Source organism: Delphinus delphis, chromosome 13 (genome assembly GCF_949987515.2).
Source record: "Delphinus delphis chromosome 13, mDelDel1.2, whole genome shotgun sequence".
Lineage (NCBI taxonomy): Eukaryota > Metazoa > Chordata > Mammalia > Artiodactyla > Delphinidae > Delphinus > Delphinus delphis.
Genome location: NC_082695.1, coordinates 40,583,727 through 40,611,209, shown reverse-complemented (window position 1 = coordinate 40,611,209; position 27,483 = coordinate 40,583,727). Strand labels below are relative to the sequence as shown.

At 36.2% G+C, this 27,483-nt stretch overlaps 1 protein-coding gene across 4 annotated transcripts; it reads right to left on the bottom strand.

Moving 5' to 3' along the window:
- Positions 1–27,483, bottom strand: IMPACT (impact RWD domain protein). Of its 4 annotated transcripts, XM_060028817.1 has the most exons (12): positions 27,346–27,483; positions 26,135–26,263; positions 25,075–25,127; positions 23,833–23,895; positions 16,457–16,542; positions 12,308–12,430; positions 10,362–10,459; positions 8,202–8,275; positions 6,197–6,326; positions 4,934–4,990; positions 3,466–3,600; positions 1–2,540 (listed from the first exon to the last, which is right to left on the bottom strand). In XM_060028817.1, the coding sequence occupies exons 1-12, from the start codon at positions 27,379–27,381 to the stop codon at positions 2,472–2,474; spliced, it is 1,053 nt and encodes a 350-aa protein (XP_059884800.1). In that variant the 5' UTR covers positions 27,382–27,483; the 3' UTR covers positions 1–2,471. The 4 variants fall into 4 exon arrangements, 3 of the variants coding, with proteins under 3 accessions (XP_059884800.1, XP_059884801.1, XP_059884802.1); XM_060028818.1 differs by lacking the exon at positions 6,197–6,326 and having other exon boundaries at positions 4,934–5,024; XR_009521734.1 differs by lacking the exon at positions 1–2,540 and having other exon boundaries at positions 3,544–3,600; positions 4,934–5,024.

Genomic DNA, 27,483 nt, shown 5'->3' with positions numbered 1-27,483 from the left:
TAGAAGAATATTTATTGACATGGGAAAATGTTAACAATATACTTCTATATGAAATATGCCGAATAGAAAACAGTATATACAGTTTAGTACCATTTTTATGGAAAGAAAAATAGCCATATATACAAAATCATGCATAGGCAAAAAAATAGAAGGACGTACATACCAAATGTTAATGATAGTTATCTCTAGACAGTGGAATTACAGGTGACTATACAATTTCTGCAATAAATTTTACCTGCCTTCAAACAGTATCTGCTTCATGCTATTCTTTCTTGGTTGTGATTAGTTTGATATAATGTCTCTTCAAATAGGTATCTATCAAATGTTTCATGATATATACCTCCAAATAATACTGCTATTCCCATATATTTCATGATATATACCTCCAAATCATACTGCTATTCCCATTACTTGCTACTTTGTAAGATTTTAAATAGACAAAATTTTAAATAGACAAAATTTTAAATAGACAAAAATTTTAAATAGACAAAATTTTAAATAGACAAATTTTAAATAGACTAAAAGATCCTATAACTAGTTAGGGGTCCATAATGAAGAGTGTAAAATAACTCACGTTCCAGAATTGGAGACTTTTGGGTCTCTCCTTTTTACTATCTGACTTCGGGCAAAGGATATTAGGGTTTTTTAGTCTGGAAAATGTGGTTAATAAAAGAAAGAAGCAAAAATATTTTTTTAATAAGGGAAAATGGGATCAGAGATAAAAGCGTTTTCTATAAAGACCTAAATAAATGTTGGATAAAACAGCTAAAAGGGAATTCAAATTTAGTGTTGCAGAAAAATTAACTCACATTCATTTTTCTGTAGCAGCAATTCTTACTGTTTTATATCTTCTTTCACAGGTTTTGACATGCCAAAATTGTGAAGTTATTTTAATGTTAATTAATGGTCTTTAAGGTCTTTAATTATTTTAACAGTTAATACATAAAACATACTTAATTTTTTCATGGACTCTGAGTTAAGTGTTTTAAATAAATATAGGTTACAACAATTAAACACACTTACAACCAATACAGATTTTACTTCTCAAAATCCATCCCAGTGTAAAGCTGTTTACTAGATTCTTATTAAAAATACCAAGTTAGGATGTTAGATCTCTTAAAGGTCAAACATCAGAGAATAGAAAAAAATCTGTGTCCACTCTTCTCTGATGTCTTCCATGTTCCAGCACCATCCCAAATTGCTTCCTTATTTCTGTTCCCTCTCTTTGGAAGGGAATCTCAAGTAAATCTGTGACCAATTAATAATTTTTAATAATTGTTTGCAATCATTATCTAAAAGGGAACAGTTAATGACTTATATCTCATGGATAAATTTATTGTCTAGATGCCTAGAGGTAAACTGCACAACTTGCAGATGAAAGAAGGAATTTTATAAAGCACTGATGAAAGGAAGATGGAAAAAAAGAGGGATTGTCTCTGTTTTTCCAATCAAAGATTTGCTCCTTCTCTCCACAAAGTCATGGAGTTGAGAAAGATAGCTGGAGGAGTGTGGATGGGAAATGTGCATCACATTTACAGAACTACACAACACACTCTCACCTTACACCAGTGGTGTTCTGCCACCTCTACCCCATTCCATAAATGTTCCGTTAACCATAGCACAGCTTCTGGCATAGTTCTAATTTCTCAATGAAGATCACAAGAAAGTACTTCCAGGTTGTTAAAAGAAACCAGAATATTACACCAACACATTTCGGCGGTGGGAGGAGACTACAGGCACACCATATTTATTGCTTAACAGTACAAGAATTAAACAAAAAAAGTAGAGACTAGAAAATCACTTTTTGAAATTTCACAATCACCAATTTGCAACAGAAACTGAGGCATAACGCTTATGCTAATGAATCTGTTAGATGAATTATCACTTCAGCACATAACTGCAGATGGATACTCCTGGATTTTCACTTAATCCATCACTCCATGAGCACTATAAAATGAAAGGTGACATACTTATGAACTAAAATCACAAGAAGAAACTCTCTAAGATCAATCTTCAATGAGCCCCTATTTCAATAAGCCATACGGAGCAGTAAAAAGCAGTAAAAGGTGATATTCATTTAACAAAATGAGAATCCCAATGACAAGAAATCAGGTATTTATATTCCTCTAGAGACACTTCTTCCCCACCTAACAAAGGCACTTGACATGTAATGAAATGCACAGTTAATTCAGGTACTGCCCTGGGCAACTGTTACCTTCCTAAAATTATATGAAGTGGTGATTAAGTTCAAATTAATCCTTCTGAATCAGCCTGAAACACTCATGAAAATATCACAAGTTCTCTATTTTTGGCAGATGATACAGCCAAAGAAGAAAAGATAATATTGGTGTCCCCAATGAGATGGCTGACTTGAACAGTCCAGGATTCTCTCTCTGCACAACATATTCCTTGATGACTGTGGGATCTGTATATGATTATAGGCAAATTAACCTTTCATACAGTTTCAGGTATTAATGTTCACTCCTCTTCTTGTCTTTTCTTACTTTTTTGTGCTTTCCCAAAGTCTTAGATGATTCCTCCTGAAAAAGACATAAATCAATGTAGTATCTTCCTACATTTATATGAAGGTACTAGCTTAGGACTTTTAAATCTAGTCATATAGAATATGTATAATAGTGAAAGTACAATTACTTCCATATGTACCATCTTTCTGTTTTACAGGGCTCTTTCATTTATAGTCTATTTTAATATTTCTGAAACAATCAAGGATAATCAAAGAAAATGCTCATTTATCTCTGTTATCTAACAGATTTATGTTTGAGTAATTTCAACATTATTTATACGTTTATTTTTTTAATTATTTTTTTGTGTGCGTGTATTTTTTTTTTTTTTTTTGGCCACACCGTGCGGCCTGTGGGATATTACTTCCCTCACCAGGGATTGAACCCATGCCTCCTGCGGTGGAAGTGCAAAGTCCTAACCACTGGACAGCCAGGGAGTTCCTCTCAATACTATTTAATCCATTGTTAATTTTCCAAAGTTTAAATAAAAGAGATATGAACATATCTGAAATACGAGACAAAAAACCTCGAAGTATAAAGGAAGAAGGCATCTAAAGGCATGCCAGGGGAAAGGGGATACACTATGACACTAACAGAGAATGTTAGAATTTTATAGACTATCCAGTTCACTGTAGCATTAGCTATAACTTCTATGGGTCTCAATTTTAGGGAGTGGAAACTAACTGGTCTTTAAGGTTTTTATAAAACTCCATGAATCTACAAAATTAAGGTTTGAAGAGATGAAGTGATCCTCCCAAGGTCACACAACTGGTCAATCACACTGTTCTGACTAAAACCTAAGCTTCCAGTTTCCTAGTCCAAAGGTTTTTCTAATGCACCTCACTCGTTCTGCTTCACTCTTAATTTTCGTTTTCCTTTTTCTTTTTAAATTTCACAGGCAGTGGTGAGAAACTCTCTAGATATAGTATCAGTAACCACTTACTGGTGAACTTGTGTAGTTCTTCTCCACTAGAATGTTTCTGGCACAGTTGTTGATATGTTTGAAGCGATCTGGTCCTAGCAAAATCCCTCCATACCAGCGTGATACCACCACCATGACATTTCTCACATTCAAAATCTGTTATTTTCAGAAGCATAATTACATACAAATATAGACAGGTACAGATGTGAGTTTTAAAGAAAAATGAAAAAACCCATACATAAAATTGCACATAAAATTTCCCCGACTTTAATGGCAGAACCATGAGCAAGCAGAGTGCGATTTGTAACAATTCAGGGGACAGAATGTTAGAATGAGAAGGGAATTTGGAAAACAAACACTGTGCTCCACAGTGTCCTTGAATTGCAAACTTGGGGACCACCAGGCAGAGTGAAGGGGAGATCATGCAGTGGGGTTCCAGTTCTTGGTGACTTCAACCAGAATAGCTTAGCTTAGGCAGTTTTTTACCCCTAGGTCAAACAGCAACACAAAACCTGCTTCTGAACAAAACAGCTAGAGAGAACTGGGGCTGCATGAGTAATCACTAGTGCCTACCAGTAAGGTCTTCCTCAGTTTGACATTTGTCAAATGCTGCCCTTAACGTGAAGCCCACCAGTCTACAGGCCTGACCCCCACAGAGTTCCTATCAAGGAAAGCGCCTGGTTAGAAAACAAACCTCCACATACAATAGCAGAAGAAACTATAGCAACTACCTTAGGGAAAAAACAATCCATTCTTAAAATTAATGAACAATCAATGATCACCAGACAGATGAAGAAAATCCAGCAGCATGAAAGAGAAAGGACAAGATAAACAAACTAAAATGGACTAGGAAAAATTTAAGGAAGAAAACATCTAAAAAAAGAAACTCTAATTAGTATACTCAGAAAAATTTTAGAAGATATTGTATCCATAAAAGCAGAACAGCACACTACGAAAAGGGAAAAACAGAGAACAAGAAAGAACTCTTGAAAATTAAATACATGGTTGCTAAAAAAAATTTTAATTTGATAGAAATTTTGGAAGATGGTCAAGAAAATGTCTTAGAACATAATAAGGCAATGAGATGGACAACTTAATAAAAAAAGAAACATTCTGGATCTACCCAGAAGTCCAATATCCAACTAACAGGAGTTCTGCAAAGACAGAACAGAGAAAATAGAGGAGAGGAAATTGTCATGAAACAAAAAGGATAAGTTTTTCCAGACCTGAATATAATCTTCTGTTGTCTACGACTGAAAGAGCTTGAAAGCACAGCACTCGTTATTAACCTCTTGCTTTCTGCCCCACATCCAGTGGTTAAAATTATCTCTCTATCGATGTTCAAAAACTAACTACTAATAAAACCAAATTATCTCATGTTATATAGGCTAACTGATTTACTTATTCCTAAATGGAATTTAGGAATGAATTTTGTTGAGAAATTTTATGGTTCACAGAACAGGATTAACAGGGTTTAACTCACACTTACCTCCATGAGGTGGAGAAGACGCCCCCCAGCTGCTGTTTCCCCGTCATCCTCACAGTCCTGTAAGAAGGTCTGTTTATCCTCACAATATATTCTAGAAATACACGTGACAGTGTTACACTTTAAAACCTTGAAATATTGTATTCAATAATAAAAGTTACTCCTTCATATTTGTTGCCATCAATTTATTTCCAAAATCAGCATTACTCGTTTTAAAAAAATCTTTCTTGAACTATAAATTAGCTATATTTTCACTGACGATTTCCTATCCAGTATGCTTCACTTTTTATATTTTGGAAAGCTAGGAATCAAGGGTACCTCCTTTAAATCAGAAATGCTACAATTATGGGAAGGTGAATTTACACATCTGACACTTCCTCCACTTCATTTAATCTTGAAGCTGAGATTATAGAGAATAGTCACTAAAAAACGTTTACTGAGAATAAACTGTATATAAGCATTATAGGCACATAATAGGCGCTATGAAATGGTATAAAAGAAATAAGTGGTGTACTCCTGTCATCAAAGAGCCTAAACTCCAGTGAAAGAGAAAAAAAGTATATAAAGAAGATGGAGGTGATAAAACCAACATTAAGTTAATATTTTATACTTTCCTAACATCTTATTCTAGCTGCCAAGCATTTATCTATCTTCCCCATTCTAAGAATTATAAGATTTATTTTTCTCTGTAATTTCCCCCTGGATAGTTATCAATATCAGAGATAAATCATGGTACTTTTACCCATTTAAATTATCTAGAAAGTTAGCACGGGCTACATTGCAGATGAATAAGCTTGGCAAATAAGTGTGAGTTATAAAAAGAAAACAGTGCCAGTTAAGGTATGCCATCTAGTGCATTTTTTAGGCCCTTACAAATGGTACTATCTAGGACTAGGCAAATATAGCAAAGATATCTTTCCAGTTATGGTGATAAAAAGCCAAATATTACCTTATCTATACACCTAAGTCAATTATATTAATTTTATTATAGCAATCCTATTCATTCATTCATCTTCCCATCTACTCATTCATTCACTCAGTATATATTTACTGCCCACCTACTATGACCAAGCTCTACTATTATTTAGAGTTGGCCTCATTTGAAGAAAAGAAAGTTAGTACTATTAAACAAAATTTTATATGGCAAATTTAAGGCAAAAAGGATTCCGGGGTTGACTTTATAGAACAAATGAAGAAATCTGACTATATAAATCAGTACTGTTAGGTTTAAAAAAAAAAGGAAATACCATGGACATTTTCACTAACCCTTTCCTCACATGCCAGGAAGATAATGATGCAGCATCCGATAGCTGTGTGTACGAGTAGCCTGAAGAGTGCCCCATAACTCCAAAGCAGGAACACAGCCCCAGAACCAGGAAGTAACCTTAAAAGGACCCTAAGCATTCAAAATACACAACACAAAGTCCATGTACCAAATAAAGGTTATTTCTTTAACTCCCAGTGGAGTCCTTCAAGCCTCCACTTTATGCCTTTTTATTGTTATCTGACATACAATTCTGACAAGCTAAGCTCCTTCATTCCCAAGCATCAATTATATAAGGGGGTGAGTTGGAGGGGCTGCTACATGCAGTCATGCTGACATCTGTAAGAAGTGACAGCTGATCACCCATTAATAAGCAAAAATACTCAAGTACTTAAAAAAACAAAAATCTGGGGCCTGAAATAGAGTATCCGGCACATTATTTAACTTTTTGATAACTTAAGATCAATATCATGTCCAGCAACTGTTGAAGGTGCAGCCAACGTGGCCATGTAGGAATAAGATAGAGATAAATGAAATTAGATTCTCAAATTCAGCTCTACCACTTAACGACTATGTGATCTTGAAAAAGTTAACCTTTTGACAGTGGCACAGTTGCTGAAATAATTAGATTTAACTTATGTAAAGCACATGACACAGAGTAGGCCCTCAACAAACACGTGGGACGAATGAATAGTACCTATCAATACTTTTACAGCACATTCTAATCACTGAGACCAAGCACAGTCTAATCCCTCATTTTTATACTGATGACCCTAACTCACTAAGGAAAAACCAAAATTCTGTGTAGTGATACTCTAATAATAAATAGTTTTTTTGGTAAGATTGGGCACTTAAAGGGATGTGACTTAGTAATATTAAAAACTCACCTATCCAAAGTGATAAATATTTTTGAGATTTTTGAGTTTTAGATAGCCTAGATTTTACAAATAGTCTGAATCACATTTTAAATTTGCACCAAATTCCTATGTCTATATTCTGATTTATTTTAGTCCTAAACTATGTTCTGTAAGTCTGTACTAATCTGCATATTTAAAAAATATACCCTTCATCTCTTTACTAACAAATCAGCAGATTTCTATAAAACCTTCGTACTCAAAACTAAAAGACATGTAGTGAAAGAAGCAGTCTTAATTCACTGCATAAATTGGTTTAAAAGAAAAACGTTAGAAAAAATTTGGCAGTATGTATCAAGAGTTTCAAAAATGTTCATACTTTTTGATAATTCTACTTCTAGGAATCTATTCCTTTTTCCTTTTTGATTATACTTCTGTTTCATTTCAAAAAACAATATGAAACAACCAGAAGCTATCCTGATGAAATAATGCAAAAAGTACACAAAGATGTTCACGGGACTATTCTTTATAATACTTAGAAAAAATGAAAAACTAAAACAAAAAGGAAATGGTTAAATAAATTGTGGTATGGAGCCTCAAACAAATATTATACAGCCATTAAAATAATGTTTATAAAGCAATTATAACAACATGGAAAAATGCTTTTGTTACACTAAGGAAAAATTTTGATACTAGAATAAAGCATTGAAAAGAATAAAAAAGAAAATATTTCATAATATCAGTTACACTTAATGGCAGAAAATGGTTAACTTTTCCTCTGATTTTTTTTCTGCCATTTCCAAATATTCCACACATGATTATTACTTTTACAGTGGGAAAAAAACACATAATAGTTGTTGCTTTTTTAAATCATGCATCAGTTTTCCCCATTTTTTTTTTTTAATATTTATTTATTTGGTTGCACTGGGTTTTACTTGTGGTAGGCAGGCTCCTTAGTTGCGGCTCGCTGGCTCGTTAGTTGTGGCATGTGAACTCCCAGTTGAGGCATGCATGTGGGATCTAGTTCCCTGAGCAGGGATTGAACCCAGGCCCCCTGCATTGGGAGCGCAGAGTCTTAACCACTGCGCCACCAGGGAAGTCCCTTCCCCCATTTTTTACAAAGCACATTCCTAAAATTATGATGATCACTTACCGGTATGCATAGATGTTGTGGGTGGCACTAGCAATTTTCTTATTCTCATACAATTTGGCAAGAACCATTTTCACCTTAAAAACAGCAGTAATGTAAATACACTAATGTATACTTTTTATTTGCTCTGTAAATAAATGCTAAAAAAACCCCTTAAAGCATATTGATATACTATTGTAGTGAAATTAACAAGAGTTATTTAAAGACTCAACTACATTCTGAAAAAGCCATTTCCAAAGTTTTCTCCTCATTTTAGGGGCAAAAACTGGTTCTCTAATTGGTACAAAAATGATAGACCTGGTATTTTTGACCACCAGTTATCAACAAATATCTGAGCAGTAACCATGTCCAAGGTACTTGTACATAAGAAATTTTCCCCATACTGTATAGAGAAATTTAAACGAAAATATAAGAATTTCTAGAAATGAGCTCTGAAAACTCACCAAAGTGACAGGTACAGAATAATGGTATGTTCTAAATGTTATAAAACCAAAACTCTCTCTGGGAGTCAAATAAGGTTCATAGAGGAGGTAACAAGAGCCAGGTCTTGAAAGATAAGTGACAGTTCTGCATCAAAATGGAAGAGTGGGGTGGGGCAAGAAGAAGCCATTCCACTTAGAGGAAATAGCATGTACAAACATACCAGATTTAGTAAGCAGAAATAAATGATGCTTAGTTAAATTGGAACTTCAGATAAACCACAAATTTTTAAAGTATGGCCTATGCAATAATGTTTATCTGAAATTCCAATTTTAGCTAGCTATTTTGTATTTTATCTGTCAACCTTAGCAGGGACATAAAAGAGAAAGATTCAGGAAGTGACCAATAGTTTTATGTAGCTCTACCTCAGAGTATGAATGAGATGATAGAAGATGTATCAGAATGATTAAAGTAGGGTCTTATCACAAAGGGCCTTGTATAATGTGTTTGGATTTTTTCCTTGTAGCCAATGGAAATCAGCAAAGATTACTGGGTATGTGGGGGAGGAGTGACACGTGGTCAGATCTTTTAGAAAGGTAGTTGGCAAGGGGCACAGAAGAAATACTGGAGGTAAGGAAGACCAAGCTGGAGATACAGAGACCAATTTGGATCGGAAATTGTGCAATCTTGTGCTTCTCAGACTCCCAGATTCCTGATTAATAAAGTAGACACTGACGTCTCAGATTTATTTCAGCTCTCACAAATTATGATCCTGTAAGTCTAAGTGACTATAATCAGAAATGGAAAAAGGATCCAGTATGGAGAGATTCAGAATGGAATGTCTAAGGAGGACCCTGGCAACAAGATTATGAGCAATGGCCAAGGGCAAAATAGGGTTCCTCAGAGAAAAGCCCAGAAGCTTGCACCAAAATCTGTTATTTTGACCACAAATCAATGAAGGAAAAACTTCCTCTTCCAGAGACTAAAAGAGAGTGAAAAGGCAGCCTGGTGCAAAAAACTGTATTTCTATAGTTCAGGGCTTTAGAAGAATTTGGAGAGACCAAAGGGAAGAGACCAATGCTTAAAACCTATGCTAAGCTAGTTAGACTTTTCTGGTTAATTTAACTTTATAGGTGTACTGAAATTGTCTCTTACATTAATAAAGTTTAGGCTAGATTATAGCAGCAAGGAAGAAGAAAATGATTCTGCTGAAAAGAGACTGAGAAAGACAAAGACCTAGGAATACTATTTTTGACTGAAGACTTTCCCATATAATATCCTTTGGTGGATATCAGGCCACCTAAAATCAGGAAGCAGAAAGGAAAAGGAATTCAGGTTGGGAAGACTGGGCTCAACCACTCTGTCCACTGTCCCCTTACTTGGGCAACAATAGAACAGGCTAGGTTTTACAGAACTCCCACATGATAAGACAAATAATTTTTCAACAAGCTATTGATATTAAGCATCATAATTTCCTACACCACCACAATGGGTTTTTCTTCTTTGAAAATCCATTGGAGAGTTAAGCCCTAATCAGAGTCTGGCTACAATTTTGAAAGCAGTGATAAACAGAAACAAATATTCCATGATTCCCAATAATTTGGAGGTAGAAAATTAGCAAATAATTTTTATCTTGCATGAAAATTAAATGTAATAGTATAAACAAAGATATTATTGCAAAACCATTTGCTTGAATTACTTTGGTAAAACAACATCAAAGTGAACTGGACACAGTAAGTTTACCTGTTTGGGACAAACTACTGGAGCCAAGTGTGCCTGAAAAGTACTTCTTCGGTCTGTGATAGGAATGCCATGATCAATCGGAGGTAATTCTTCTATTTCTATAAATTTAAAGAATTATATTACTTTTATTTTTAAAATTCTTACATTCAAATACTGAAAAATTGGCAATGGTATAGTGGGGGGAGTTGGGAGAGAGATGTAAATTATATGGCAAATCAACTCAAATAACAAATACTTGTTGTCTATTAAAATTAAATTATAATTTTAAGTAAAAAGTTTCCTAATATATTGTACATTAAGATAAAACTACTTGACTTATAAATGATTTTCACCTGCTAAGGTCACCCAGTGGTAATGGTAGGTTGGGACTCAAATCCTGGAGTTGTTTCAGTTGTATAAGTTGATATAACATCTAATTTTTAAGAGTACAAAGAGGTCCTGAGACCAAAAAGATTGACAGCTGCTAATATGGAGTATTTATTCATTTTACTGCTGATGGACCTCTGGGTTGGGAAATCTATGACTTTATTTTGTATAGCTGTAATATAATGTCTTCTGCTAATAAAACTGTTCCTACTTCATAGGATTGAAGTAAATGTATCAATAGTACACCAAATTGGTATTCCATCGAGTACTGTGATTTCCAGTTATTCTGGAAACCATTAATTTTACCCTTAACTTAGATGAGAAACTTACCGACCATCCTAGCTGCTGCACCTGCCTCATTTAGGATGAAAAGTTATTCAGAAAAAAAGAATTTAATTTTTTTCTATTTCTATTCACTGATCTGTTGAATCTTACCAAGTCAGTTTGCTTTATAAGTGATGAAACACTTCAAGTAACATGTGTAAAAATATTTCTGGAGCACTTTAAATAACTTGCCAAAAATCACTGCACTGGTTTGTGGCAGGACATGGCGAGAAGCCAGGTTTACGCAGGATGTTCTTCCTTCCCCCAGTAGTGTTCTCTTCTTGAACAGACTGTGACCACTGCACTAGTACACTACTAAGGTCAATAGGAACTGGATGCGATTTATTATGACTACGATTTTCACTCTTTTTCTTTTAATAGTGGATCTTCTATCCCAAAAGACATCCTATGCCAAATCTGCAAATATGTGTATGAATAAAATGGGAACTACTTAGAGTGAAACAGGAGCAGGTATACTGGGTGCTCTTCCCCACTCATTCACAGCTTCTTTGTCCCCTTCCACTAATACTGAGACACTATGCAAGAACTTTAAATTTTCATTTACTGTTTAAAAGCTACTGTATAATGGCATAGGGAACTCCCTACCTTCAAAGAGAATGAACATTCCCTCTGGTCTATCTTGTTTTTGTAAGAGACTTGAGGAAAGTGACTATATCATTCAAAATTTTAAAATACTAAAATGGAACATACTTTCTGATAGAAATATAGAGCTGATTTATCACATCAACCTATCCATAAGCTGAATACTACTTTATCATGGAACAAATTTGCTTAAGCAAAAACTAAAATCCTAAAGGCATTTCACTAGCTTTAATTCAGTGGTTGTACCTTCAATTATTGTATTTATATTTGTGAGCAAAGACTAAAATTTAACTCTGAGCTATCAGTAGACAGCTAAGGATTTCAAAGTAAAAATATAAAGCAGGATGTGAACTGAAAATATTAACACAGCTTTTCTTAGTTTCAATTTCTCTCACCACTAATTCAAAACTCCAGATAAATAGCAAAAAAAAAGAAAAAAGTAAATTTCTATTTTTTTCCTCACCATTCTGATAGACCTAGCAAACACCAAAATGGCCAGGAGACAGAAAAAAAATAACCCAATTCTCTACAAACTAATAAGAATTTCCTAAAATGTGAGTTTACTAAATTTCTATACCATTCCAAATGGTATAGAAATTCCATTCATAATGCTACCATCCCGCTTTCCTCAAAATAAACTAATAACATTATACCTGTTCGATTTTCACTGACATCAAAATCCAATGCTTTAACTGGATTTTCTGGTTGACATGCTAAAATGAGATCATCTTCACATTCAATATCTTCCTCTTCAGTTTTCTTCTTTACGTCTGGGCCTATGTGGATATAAGACATGATGAGTGATCATAAGACAGTAAGAAATTACACTTAAAAAACCATTAGTCTTGGTCTCTAGACACCAGTCTTCAACAGAAGGAACCAGGGCTCCTACAAGAAGTGGTTGACTCCAGGGTTGGGACAAGGAAAATACAAGATGATCCTGGAATATCTTGTGATTCCAGAGTAAAGAAATGTTCAAAAAACAAAGGAAGCTTATAAAAAGAACATAGGAGCCTACCTGAGAGCTCTCCTAAGGCCAAACCTGGTACAATTTGAGCAACAAAATAATGACAGTATGGAATTTTAACTCACGAAATAAAATAATATGAGTTCATACTAATATAAGTAAGCAAATAAATAAATGTGGAAAAGAGACATCTTGTTCTCAGAATTCCAATTAATCGTAGCAAGAAGGAAATGAAAGTCACCATATTGTTACAACACCATATTGTTTACAAATAAGATACACTAATGGACACTAAAATCAGTAGGTTAAAGTTTAAGGAGGAATAGGGTATTAGCATAGCCTCAAAGTATCTCCCCCAAGATACTTATCAACTACAAAGGGAAAGACAGTAACTGGTAATTTTATATGTCAACCTGGCTAGGCCATGGTACACAGATATTTGGTCAAACACTATTCTAGATGTTTCTGTAAAGGTATTTCTTGGATGGGATTCACATTCAAATCAGTTGACTTTGGGTAAAGCAGATTGCCCTCCATAATGCAAGTGAGACTCCAGTTAAGATCTTAAAAGAAATTCCCTCCTCCTCTGACCTCCCCAGAGGAGGAGGGAATTCTGCCAACATACAGACTTCAGACTTGAGTTGCAGTATCATTCCTTCCCTAGGTCTCCAGGCTGTCAGCCTACCTTGCAAAGTTTGGACTTGCTAGCGTCCATAATCTCATGAGCCAATTCCTTAAAATCAATCAATCTCTCTCTCTCCCCGCCTCCCTCCCTCCTTCTCCCCCCACCCAACCATTCCTTCCCTCCTCCTCTCTCTTTATAATACACACACACACACACACACACACACAAACACACACACACACACACACACACACACCTTATTGGCCTCTTTCTCTGGAGAATGCTTGATTAATACCGTAACTTTACAGTGGAAACATTTGGCAGATACCACCTTAACCAAGGATCAAGGTAAATATCACCATTAATAAAGCATATTGATATCATTAGCTCCTTGATATAATACACTGTGAAGGATACAATATCATTTCTGTGATATTCTTGCCAAAATGCCTAATCTTACTCCAATCATGAGAAAACAATGGACAAATTCAAATTGAGGGACATTCCACAAAATAGTGTCAGGTCATGAAAGGTCAAAAAAGTGAAGGAAAGACTGGGGAGCTATTTACAGACTAAAAGGGAGTAAGGAGAAATAACAACTAAAGAATCCTAGACAGAATTCTAGAACAGCAGAAAGAACATTAGTGGAAAACTTAGTGAAATCTGAATAAGCTCTTTAGTTTAGTTAATATTATACCAATGTTTGCTTTCTGTTTTTTATAATTATAATATGCTTATCTAAGATGTTACTAGGGAAAGCAGGGTGAGAGATATAACAGAGCTATTTCTACTCTTTTTGCAACTTTTCTGTAAGTCTAAAATTAGTTCAGAATTTTTTAAAAGTATAAATAGTATACAATTACTTCAAGATTTAACATTTCTCGGGTTTTCTTGCTGGCGCAGTGGTTAAAAATCCACCTGCCAGGGCTTCCCTGGTGGCTCAGTGGTTGAGAGACCGCCTGCTGACGCAGGGGACACAGGTTCGTGCCCCGGTCCCGGAGGATCCCACATGCCGCGGAGCGGCTAGGCCCGTGAGCCATGGCCGCTGGGCCTGCGTGTCCGGGGCCTGTGCTCCGCAACGGGAGAGGCTGCAACAGTGAGAGGCCTGTGTACCGCAAAAAAAAAAAAAAAAAAATCCACCTGCCAATGCAGGGGACACAGGTTTGAGCCCTGGTCCGGGAAGATCCCACATGCTGTGGAGCAACTAAGCCTGTACGCCACAACTACTGAGCCTGCGCTCTAGAGCCCGCAAGCCACAACTACTGAGCCCTCATGCCTAGAGTCCATGCTCCGCAACAAGAGAAGCCACCACAACGAGAAGCCTGTGCACCACAACAAAGAGTAGCCCCCACTCGCCGCAATTAGAGAAAGCCCATGCACGGCAACGAAGACCCAATGCGGCCAAAAATAAATAAATAAAATAAATAAATTTTTAAAAAATTTTATATTTCTATAGTAGAAAAAATGAAATAGTAAAAAATAAATATGTACTGAAGATTAATAGTAAAATAAAAATAAATTACTTGTCAAGTGGGTACCCTGGAGAAGAAAATTCTCATGAGATATCCTGATCACTAGCTTATACCCTTATTCATTTTTCAGAATTATTAAACCTTCCATTTTAATATGAAGTCTAGAAAATTTCTAATTAAAAAACTCTAAACAATTTTTTTTCAAATTATAAATTATACAACCTAAATCAATAACTCAAAAATTTTTAGTGTGGCTAAACTAAATTATAGATATAGGTGGAAAAGGGAAAATACCATTTTAAGATCAATAATTTAAAAAATTTCCTAATAGTTCAGTGATTCCAAGCTTTTTGGAGTCCTAAATTTTTGCTTATCATCCCACATTTTTGCAATTATCCCACACTCTAGAATGGTGGATTGGCAAAACTCAATTTTTGTTTTGAGGTTTCAAAACCCTTCTCAGATGCCCTGAAATGCTGCAAAAATCAGAACATGAATCATAAAAAGTCAAGGAAAATACTTCAAAAAAATATTGTCCCAAGATCAGAATATCTTCAGACCATTTATCTCTTTGATTTTAATGGAAACAGTAAAAACATTTGCTTCTATAGAGAAACAGTAAAATGCTCTGAAAAAATACATATTTCTATCAACTTTAAATCTATACTGATTTTGGTAAGGGAATCCTTAATAATTGATTCCATGTAAATAACATTCTAAAAATTAGTAAATAGACTATGGGGTTTTGTTTTTTTTTTAATCCCCCTTCTCCCCAAATTGAAAATAATTCTATCAGTGATAATAATAAAACTCTATTTGGAAATAAAATAGGCTTAGTAATTTTCCTCTCTAAAGGGCTTTTGTAGTAACTGGAACAAAGACTAGCAAAGTAAATAGAAAACATAAGAAATTTCTATGTTGTTGTATATGATGATTCAATAAAACTATAATAATAGAGCAAAATATCAATTTTCAACTTTCAAATGTCCTGAAATTATATAGTGGTGATGGTTACATAACTTTGGAATAAACTAAAAACCACTGAATTATACATTTTAAAGAGTGAATAATCATGGTATGTGAATTCTATCTCAATTAAAGAATCAACTTTCAAAGTCAATTTTTATATCTTAAATACTGGTCAGTGTGTTTCCCAAAGTTCTTTTTCTATAAACACTACACTCATGTGAAGCTAATATCTAACTTATATAGTCCAATAATTCATGAAGAATGTTACATGGTTCATATTACCATAACAATAGTCAAAGAAAGCAAAGTTGTTTTTTTTTTTTGCGGTACGTGGGCCTCTCACTGTTGTGGCCTCTTCTGTTGCAGAGCACAGGCTCTGGATGCGCAGGCTCAGCGGCCATGGCTCACGGGCCCAGCTGCTCCGCAGCATGCGGGATCTTCCCGGACCGGGGCACGAACCCGTGTCCCCTGCATCAGCAGGTGGACTCTCAACCACGGCGCCACCAGGGAAGCCCCAAGAAAGCAAAGATTTTTGACCCAAGTTCTTTAACCGTAAAATTCTATTTCTATAAGAGTTTATAGTAATATGAAACCAAGCAGTCTAAAGCTTATAGAAAGAAATAACCATATTTACATGAGTAAAGAACTTTCCAGAGAAACATATTTTATCATATAATAACATAAAACAGCATACAGATCTTCATTAAAAGTTTCAATGAAAATATCTAGATGAAAATTTAATTACTGTAAATTAAAAGAGCAAACCTACCTGGTTCTGTCATCTGAGATTTTTGTATTAGGACATCTCTTATTTTCTCCACCCACAGGTAAAGAATACTTTCACCAATATTCTGTCTAAACAAAATTCAGGGGGAAAAGGTGTTATTAAAAATTTCCTTCTCAGTGGCATGGACATATATACACTACCAAATGTAAAACAGATAGCTAGTGGGAAGCAGCCACATAGCACAGGGAGATCAGCTCGGTGCTTTGTGACCACCTACAGGGGTGGGATAGGGAGGGTGGGAGGGAGACTCAAGAGGGAGGGGATATGGGGATATATGTATATATATAGCTGATTCACTTTGTTATAAAGCAGAAACTAACACACCATTGTAAAGCAATTATACTCCAATAAAGATGTTAAAAAAATTTCCTTCTCAAATTCAAGAAAATATAGACATATTTACAATCTAAGAAATTATATGCAATCTAGCTGTGCCTTTTTTTGGAGCAGGGTTGCTGTGCCGTGCAGCTTGTGGGATCTTAGTTCCCCGACCAGGGACTGAACCCAGGCCCTTGCAGTGAAAGAGCTGAGTCTTAACCACTGGACCACCAGGGAATTCCCTAGCCATGCCTTTTAAAGAGGAATTTATAAAAACATGCAATTTACTAACATTTGTGTATGAGTATTTAATACATCAACATTAAAAATTCCAACTGGCTCCCAAATTAAAATTAACATTGCTCACTTAAAATAGGTAGAAGAGTTGCAACCAAAGAGGGGAAAGAAAATTTCTGAACGTGAACTGGATGAATTAAGATAGATATAAATATGATTTAGTTTCTGTCAGCGAATATAATTGTAGTATTGATGCCCAGTCATTGCTTGCTTTTCTAAACTTTTTGAACAATTTCAAACCACTTTTTTTTATGTACTTATTTCAACAAATAAGAATACAAAGCATTTGAGAAACTCCCTCAGAAAGCCAATTTACAAGAGTTAAAAGACAATCAATGGAAAACTTTATATTCTTATTTTGTTTTGGACAAAGTATTCTATTGCCCAAATTGATTCATTTTGGTTCCAAATAGCTGTCTGGCTGCCTCAGATAATTAAATCCATCTCAAAGGCTCACTGAGAAAAAGAACATGTCATAGTTCATGTCCATAGCATTATGTTAAATGATGGCAACAGCAATAAAATAAAGGCCCAAGTGTCTACTCTTAGGAGATGACACTAATTTTAGATAAGTTTTAATAAGTGTGTTTAAAGAAATCATCATACTACTTCATAACACCTTACCTCCTTCCTCTAACAGTTGCTCTTGAAACCATCATCTTTTTATCATCACTCATCAGCACCCAAAGGAAAATTTCAAAGCAAGCATACAGAAGAAAACAACACTGTTTTCAAATAATTTTGTATCCTCAAACCCTCCATCTCACCCTTAACTCCTGAGTACTAAAACAATCCTCCGTGTACTTTGGCAACCTGTCTTATTTAGAGAGAGCAAAAGTCAGTTGGAAAGGTTTTAAAAAACTGAGAATGTTCGTTGAGTTTCTTTTAAACAATTCCTACTCCCATCCTCTCTTCTCAATAAAAGATTGAGAGGTATACAGACAGAGAAAGGTAAAATGTACTGAGTATATACTAAGCCCAAAGTACATTATATGTATCAACACATTTAATGCTCATAATTGTCTAATAGAGTAGGTTTTATTTCCCCATTGTACAGATGAGAAAGCAGACCTAGAAAGATCAATTAACTTGTCTAAGACAATAAGCAGTAAGAAGTCCAGAGCCAGAAAGTGAATGTAGACTTACTCCAAAGCTCAGGTCGCCCACTGTGTTTTGCTCTCCTATCAAGCAGCTGTGTCCTTAGGCAAGTAAGACACTTGAACTCTGAGTCTCAGTTTCCTCACCTATAAAACAGATTTACAGCATCTTGCCTTACTTTACAAAAGTAGTCTCTTTTCAAGTGGACCTATCTTAATTCACTCAACAGATCTTTAAGGGCCTTGCCTATACACCAAGTACTACGTGCAGCCCTGGGGGTATGGTAGTGAATGAGAAAATGGGGTCCCCTGTCTCAGTGTTTACAGTTATTATCCTTACAAATGTATGGTTTTATATGTAATTCTCTCCATCCCCTAATCTCATTCTATTTAATTCATCACATCATCATCACCAAAAGTAGTAGCACTAATATCCAGTGTATATTGAACACCTACTATATAAGACGTAGAAAATGCTTTGTTACTTCACTTAATCCTCATTCATAACCACCCTTTGAGACAGGAAAATGATCCCTCTGTGAATATATATATATTCACATTCAGATTTGTTGTTATTGTTGTTAGGGGACTATTGGGGGCAGGGGACGATGGAAAATACCTTGGAAGAATTTTCACAATTAATAGGTAATTTTTCCTAATAATAAAGAAATTAAACCTTAACTCCAAATTTCCTCTCCTCTGGCCCATGGCTTCCTGCAGAACAATATACAACAGCATTCTGCCCATAATCAATTATTAAATGCTTCCTTCTTCCCTAGTATTTAACTAGACATCCTGAAATCCATTTTAAGGAACTTCTAGTGGATGTGAAACGTTTCCTAAAGAAAATGAAAATTAAATTATTTGTTCCCTTGGACCCCCAAATTTATCACTGATGCTGGTTTGGGTGTTTTTATTGTTGTTGTTATTACTGCTGTATTTGTGTTTTCTCTCATGACAATAGTTTGTTCATATCTTTTTGATTCAAGTATAGTTGATTGTTCATATCTTTTAACTACAGACTAGGATTTGGTGGTTTTCAAACCTTTGCCTTCGCTGTAATGAAATCTCTCACAGAAACAGACAGAAGCTGTAGTCTTCCCTCCTATGCCCTTCTTCCCCTCACCCAATGGTCCTTGAGGAAGTCAGCTGAATCCTAACAACTGGTACAAAATCTGAGAACTACTCATTATAGGGTGAGATGCTAAGCTTTTATTTATGAAATTAAGTTATGGTAAAGTAGCTGAATATAAAAAGTCTAGAACAAAATTTGTTTCAAACTGAATAAAAGATCAACTTGGATTAAAAACTGATATTTTAGTTGAGATATGCTGCGATTAAATACACTTAAGTAACTATTATCCAATTCAGAATGATCCAAACAGAAGGCAAGTTACTTGTGACTCTTGTTTTACTTGTGGCTCTAACTTTTGTATCTTTAATTTTCCAATATTTATATTTGTTGACTTAAGGGTAAAGCTATTCACTACAATGTACTACTAAGTTGTGTGACCTTAGACAAATCACTTGATCTGAGTTTCCATCATCTCATTTTCAAAATGACAAAACTGGATGAGATGATTCTTCTAACAAGAACAACAAAACTGAAAGCTGCTATTATATAGTGCTAAAATACATTACATGGATTATGTCACTTAATCCTTACAATGATATTATTCTTTTATCCTCATTTTACAGACGAGAAAGAGGTCACACTATTTCAAAAACTGACTCCAGAAGCCTGACAAAGACAGCCTTAACATCAGCTTGACTAAACTTCAGACAGGCTGAGCTTCCTGACTCTAGGTCCTGACCTCTCTTCCTTTGCTCCTTTGGAATTATGGACATCTTTTTAGAAGTTCTGTCAGTGTTAGAACCTAGGAGTGTCTTTCTCAAGGACCTGGGAGCCATTCTTTTGAAATGTAGTCATCAAGGAAGACAGTGCCCTATCTCCCAGTCTCTGTTGGCTGGTAGGGGCCTAACTCCTGATGAGCCACAATTTGCAAACACAGATAGCCTAATCACAGAGAAACACACTTGCAAACTCAGGAAGAAACTTAATGTGCTGGACACTCTCACTGATCAACCTCCCCCCAGCATCCCCCAGTCCTTTTCTACAGCTCATCCCAGCCCTTAAAAACCATACTGCCTTTTGTTTCAGGAAGTTGAGTTCAGACTGGGTTCTGCCTCTCTCCCCTGTTGCAATAGTCTTGAAGAAAGTTTTCCTTTCCTGTTTAATTTGGTCCGGTGCACTTTCTGCTTTGACAAGCCTCACTCTCCAAGTTCCAAACCTAAGACTTCATGATACATCAGAATGTGAAGAGCTGTGGGAAATTAATCATTTCCTTGGATTTAAATTAAATAGTGTTGAAATGGACTATCATAAATTCAAATTAAAAAAAAATTTAATCCTTTTCATTTTCTCTTAACACCAATTAGTATAATGTTCAAAGTATTTTTAAATCTGTTATTTACCTTTTGTTTTATTAAACTATTTTCATATATTCAAAATATCCGTATGTAAAATGTTTAAACAAAAATAAGGTATGATAAGCAAATGAGTCTACGTCTACACAATCCCAAATCCTAGTTTATGTGCCTAAGTACTTCTTTAGCTGACCGTTCTTCTCCCTTGCATTCTTGTTGCCTTCATAAAGGTTTCCACTATCTCCCTCCTAGCTACTGACTGCTTTTCCTACGGTGTCCCTCACTTCAAACTCTTCACAGCCCACCCTCCACACTGCCACACAAATCTCATTACATCACTCCCCTGCCTAAAATGCCTACAGCCTATAGGATAATGCCCAAACTCCTTACCAGCTTACAGGTTCTTTTTTCTTACACCTACCTCAATTTCTATCCCCAGCATGTTGAACTATCTGCTGAACTCTGAAGATGCCAGGTTGCTTCGCACCTACATGACTTTGCTCATGCAGTTCCTTCTATCAGAAAATCTCTCCCCCTCTGATCACCTGCCAAACACCACACCCAAAGGTCACCTTCAAAATGGAACCCTCCTTTACAACCTCACCACATGCCCAGAGACCTCTAAAAACAATAGCACTTGGTCCAAACCTCTCAGTAACTGTCACTATATTGTGTTGGTACACAATTAATCTATATTAATTTTTAAATTCCAAACTCCTAACAGAGTGCGAGCATATAGGAGATACTCACAAAATATTTACTGGAAAGACTTAGTTTTCAGACTTTGTCCCTCCTTACATAAGAAAAAACATAGTTCATCTTCTTATCTAGGCAAAAATAAAATTTAGCATTCAAAATGATGCCAAATAAATATGAAAATCTTGATAATGTTACAATATTTGGAACATAATGAAACTATAAACATTAAGAACTATATCCATACATTTAAAATGTTTAATTTTCAATGACTAATAGTGTTTTTCACTTGTTGCCCCCTGCTGGGATTTTATGGGAAAATATGATTAAAAGTTGTCACACAAAACTTTTAAAAACTGAATGTATATTTCTATTTAGACCACATGTGTGAAAATACTACTGTTGGACTGGGGTTATTTTCAAGTGTTTTTAATAAACAAGACAGTATGAACCATATCCTATCTTTAGAACAAACTCCTTTGTTATTTCTGATCCTTCCTAATTCTCTAGTAGCTCAAGTGAACTACTTAGGGAGAACAGCAAGTTGTGTCCTTATAGGAGGGTATCTCTTAATAAAGGGGGGCACTTTTGGGGCAGAAAAAAGGCAGATGGGAAGCCATTTCAGAGTGCAAGACATTGTGCATAGATAGGAGAAAAATCTAATTGATGAATATGATTAACAGGATGGAAGCCAAGTGTTGGAAGATTTTTCAGGAAGAGAAAGTGTTCAACACCACCAAAAGTTACAGAGGTCAAGTAAGATAAGAACTGAAAAATGACTGTAAGATGTATAATTATGACATCACTGGTGAGCAAATTTGCAGTATATTTATCTTATTCTACTTTAGGGGGGAGATAAATTGGTAAATAGGCATAAATAAAAGATTACAGAAAGAAGTTTGTTGGGGGCACAAAAGTTGGAGTGGCCAGTAAGGTCAGGGACAGGTATCAGAAAACATTTCATTGAGAAAACATGTAATATTTATATGCTGAGGATGACGGAATCACTAAATGGGGGCCTCTCCCATTGATATGTCCAGTTCTTGGTTACTTCCAGAGTCAAGTGTAAACCTAGGAACTCAAGGAAGACCACACTTCCTCTAGGAAGGAACAAATAGAATCAATTCCATGAAGACTTAGCATTTTTAAATTAAATATTCTGTGAGGAAAAGAAACCTGGTCTAGATCCCACAGATACAAAGGGGGTTCTCTCACTGTGCCAAATGGGGTAGCCACCTACAACATATAAGACGACCCTTACCAGTTCCTGGATTACAGTAAAACTGATGTTCCAGAACACTATTTGTTGTACTAAATTAATGTATCTCATTAAAATTAACCCAAATCACAGAAATATCTTCTCTGGACTACTTCACTAGCCTCCTGATATCCCACATCTATTCCTGCTCCCTTCCAATCAGTTCTCACCCAGAAACAGAATGGTGTTTTCAAAATGAAAATCTTATCATGGCATCACACCACTTAAAACTCTTCTCTGCTTCCCAAAGGCCTTAGGATAAAGACAAAAATCCTCAACATGGCCTACAGGACTCTCCATAGTTTCCCCTGCCTACCTTATTACTAGGTCATTTTCCCACCATGTTCCCTTCTCTCCTCCCCTCTCTTTTCCCACTTAATACCACCATTACGTTGTATCTTGACATGTGCCAAACTCATTGACAGAGAGCCTTCGCACATGCTGTGGCCCTTCACTGGAGTTATCTTCACTTACGTAACTCAGCTCTTAAGTCAAACAAGCCATCCCTGACCTCCTAGACTAGGTCAGGACTTCTTTCAAACTCAATTAGTACTGTATATTAATATCTTTCTTTTACAGAACTTATCACAGCTGCAGCGTGACATTCATTTTTACAATGTTATGAGTAATATCTCCCCTACCTGCAAATCTTTCTTTTACAGAACTTATCACAGCTGCAGTGTGACATTCATTTTTACAATGTTATGAGTAATATCTCCCCTACCTGCAAATTCTAAATGAAAACAGGGACCATTTCTGTTTTTGCTAATTATGCGTATGCAGGATCTAGTACAATGCCTGCCATATAGCACTTGTTGAATGAATGAAAGAGTGAAAAATACAGTTTATCAATAGACTCTCTGTCTTATGGCCTAATACAAGAACATTACCATTAAAAATATATAGTAGTTTAATGAATAATTATGCTTAGGATTCTGCTGTTACCAGTTTCATTCAACATAGCCTATGAAAATAGCAAAATAAGAGCAGTATCTCTGAATTACTTTCACAAGCTGGCTAAGTGTCTTTACAGCTATTAGTTCTAAATAATAGTGTATTTTTGTTTCTAAGCAGAATTCGTATCAAATGTATATATAAAATTACATTATACAACCAATCTTTCAAGGATTTTTCAAGTATATTCTTTTTGTTAATGGAAAAGCAGCTTAACAAAAAGTTTAGAAAAGGCCCTAACATATCATGATTCCAACAAAGGCCCACAATAGAGTCACTCATAGAATTTTTTTTAATCATCCATCACTTACATATATATTTCCTCAAGGCTATTCGATAAATCTGCACGTTCTTGCCCTTGAAGCCAAGGAGCACTAAGATTAAATACAACAAAATAAAGAAGATTATTCAAAGATTGTGTTTATATCTCAAAGAAAAAATACTGATTAATCACAAACTGGTTTTATTTAACTTTAAAAATTTTTCTATTTTCATCAAAATGTTATGTTATGTTGTATAAATCGATACAGTTCCAAAATGCTTTCATTGGCATTAATTCATTTATTCCTCCCCAAAAACCATGATGAAGCCAACACCATTATTATTCAATTAAAATATGGCTTAAAAAACAGGGGAGTTCATAGGATATCATAAATCTGCCCTAGTTTACCTAAGTGGCAGAGGAGGTTCCAGAATCTAAATTTCCAGATTCGCAGTATTTGCCACACTATCAGGACTTCCCAATTTTTTCTAACTGGTGTCTCAAAAACAACTCTAACAAATAAGTCAGCTGCCACATGACTGTAAAAGAAATAATCAACTTTTTCTGAAAAGGGCACAGATGTTTACAAGCATTCTATAATATCTTTCATTGTCAATAAAAATGAAAAATTACAGAACCATGAGTAATAGCAAATTTTACCGCTATGGTTTTAAAACACTCATACAAAAGACAATCTGACTGGAAGGTAAAAATTTTAGTAATTGAGATTTAATGCAATTCTGTCTGCACAGGTTTACACAGCTTAGTAGGTCAAGCGGGCAAGCTGGATCAAAGGTTACTTGCAATCAACACGTCATGACTCATTAAGACTGCGCTTGGACTGCTGAGATGGCTCCTCCACAACAAGGGCAGGACAAGCACCACAAGCACCATGGGTGATTCCTGGAAGGCAGGCTGTCTTACACAGAGGCATGTCAAAGAACTGGCGAGGCCAGCAGAACCAGGTTAGGAGCAACTCTATAGGCCAAGGTTTCTAGATTGCTAGGTTGTCTAGAGAGGAAGATTTCCCCCCGTCTCTAAAGACAATTCTGTAGCTATTTTACCCACTATGGATCCTCTGATTCTCTTTTATACTAAGTGGCAAACTTCAAAGTGTTTTTACATAATTTAATTTTTAAGTTTAAATGCTCTACATCAAGTCCAAAAGGTGTTTTTAATTTCTATATACATTTTGATAAGGTAGTCTATATAAACACAATGTACAGTACAGAGAATCTTTGAAAAGTATAATCTTTTTATAAAAAAATATAAATGTAGAAATATAGCTTACTTCAGTTGATAAATAGGTGGCGCTGTACCTGGGTATTCATTCGGTAGCATCACCTACAAAGCAGTTTAAAAACAAATCTGCTTATACTTCATCACGGCTCAAAAATAACAACATTCATAAAGCCAGTCATTGGACAGATTTCTAACTTGCCAAACTAAGAAACAAAACCATTGTTTTATTAAATTTCAGGAGAGAAGTCCCACCTCATATTTATGATTCTGCCTTAAATATGTTGTTAAGATGATGCCAATCTTTTAAGAAGGAGATCATTATTTGCAGAGAAAGTATAAAAGCAATGAAAATTAGAAAATAAGTGGGGAGGACAAAGACAAAAGGAAAAGATAAACTGAAATAGGGGCATTATACCCCAACCCCAAATGAAAGAGCGGCATTATAACACGTTCCAGATATTTTTCTGAAGAAATTAAAAAAAAAAAATCCTACCAGACACTATTAAATACATTAAATAGCAAACACTTAATAGAGAACCATGCACGTTTCTTTTCAAATCAGTATTACTATAAAAACAAACACTGACAAAAACTCAATTTGGCATCTTTTATGTTGGAAGTATAGGCAGTCATCAAAGAATAAGCATTAAAATAGAAAGCCATAGCTGATGTTTTCATTTAGCCTAACCACAACTGATTCCCAACTAACAAAGAAATGAGTATCTACTCTATGAACCATCTAAATAACTAACCTATTCTTCCTCTTAAATGTTAGTCATCTTCCGAGGTTTAGACTCTCTTCTATTAAACGTACTGGATAGTGAAAGGAAGTGAAACCCAAGTCTGCCAATGGTACATTAAGAACACTTAAATAAATAAAATAATTGGGAGAGAAAAGATTGAGACCATCTATGAAAGCATTACTTGAGAGTGATCTGAAATTTAATTACCCATACGTTTAGATCATCAGTCGTTAACAAAAGCCAACAACAAAAAGACTATTCAGAACAAGTCACACAAGAATAATCATTAGAGGAATACAATAGCAGTCAATCATACAAGAGTCAACACTGTAACTGGAAAATGGCTGTAGAGAAGGGCAAAAATACCTGCAAGCAAAGGGTCCATTTGGGGTCATCTATATCGTCGCTAATTCTAATACAAAATATTTTGGCACAGTCATCAATGACACACCATTCCTCGCCATATATAGCTGCCATTGCTTCAATTTCCTCATTCTGAAAGAGGTTGATGGGGGGAAAAAAAGTCAAAGAATGCACCGACCCTAAAAACCTGAGTTTTCCTTATTGCTTTATAAGGTATTTGTATTTAACATCACCAGCTTGGATGAAGGATCCCTGAATGAACGATACCAAACGTTCTCAGCAGCCGGTCACCATGTTCTACTCTCTGGGTACCAGACACGATTGCAATGACTGGCACCAGCCTTGCTACTACATCACTGTGCTTTTGACCACTACTGAGCCAAAATATACATGCACTCCCATATCCTGCAGTGAGATTTACAAGTGAAAGGATAAACATAACTCCTCTGCTCCACCTTCTCCTTTTAACAGGCAACCCCATGCCCCCACTCCCTGGTGGCACTGTTACTTATTATATTCGCCCTGTATTACTACTGGCTATCTCCTTCGTTGTTTCTGTTTTGAATTTGGGCACGAGGCTGGGCGGTTGTTGGGGTTTTTGGTCATCAAACCCTCGAAACATTTCAGAAATTACTCTTTTGGTTTCGGCTTAAACAAGAGTAAAACCGGACCTAAAGGTAAAAATGGGAAGCGAAGTATACATTCAACTTTGTATCGTCTCATTTTGTCCTCATAGCGCATTCGGAAAAGCTTTAAGAGTGCCCACGTGAGCCACGCGCTGGGGAAAGCTCAACGCCAAGAGGAGGAAGGTTCACTGATTCCAGGATCTGTGTTATTATTGCCCGTTTTGCGAAAGCAGAAACGGATCTTAAGTGACCTATCCAAGGTGACCCGGCGGGGACAGGGCGGGGAGCAGAACCCGGGTTTCTGCCTCCGGCCGGGAGCTGCTCAATCGCGTGCTGATGGCTGACGATGACAGCGCCCAAGGCAGGCCCAGGGCGCCGACGCCCGTAAGCGGCCGGCCCGAGAGCGATCGGCTGAGATCAAGCGCCGGGGCAATGGGACGCGGCGGAGCGAACGGCGCGGCCTCCGGCGCGGGCGGTGCGGGCGAGACCGGGGGCGGCCCCGGACAGAGGCCCCTCGGCCGAGGAGGCCCGGAACGGTGAGGCGAGGCCGAGCCGAGCCTAAAGGTCGGCTCCCCGCCGGGGCCTCACCTGCCTCTGGTCGCTCCCTGCGTCCCCCTCAGCCATGTGGCCCCGGGAGCGGCCGAGCGCCCACCGCCTGCCTAAGTCCGGAGTGCGGGGGCGGGCCGCTGCGACTGTGAACCGAGCGCGGCCAGCAGCGCTGCCCGC

What these genes read in the sequence shown, in the direction of transcription:
- IMPACT (XM_060028817.1), bottom strand. Translation starts at nt 27,381, where the DNA reads ATGGCTGAGGGGGACGCAGGGAGCGACCAGAGGCAG. An exon ending in ATCTCAGATGACAGAACCAG is followed by an intron (nt 12,431 to 16,456) that starts GTAGGTTTGCTC and finishes ATATCCACATAG; the next exon opens with GCCCAGACGTAAAGAAGAAA. An exon ending in TCCTGGCATGTGAGGAAAGG is followed by an intron (nt 4,991 to 6,196) that starts GTTAGTGAAAAT and finishes ACCTTCTTACAG; the next exon opens with GACTGTGAGGATGACGGGGA.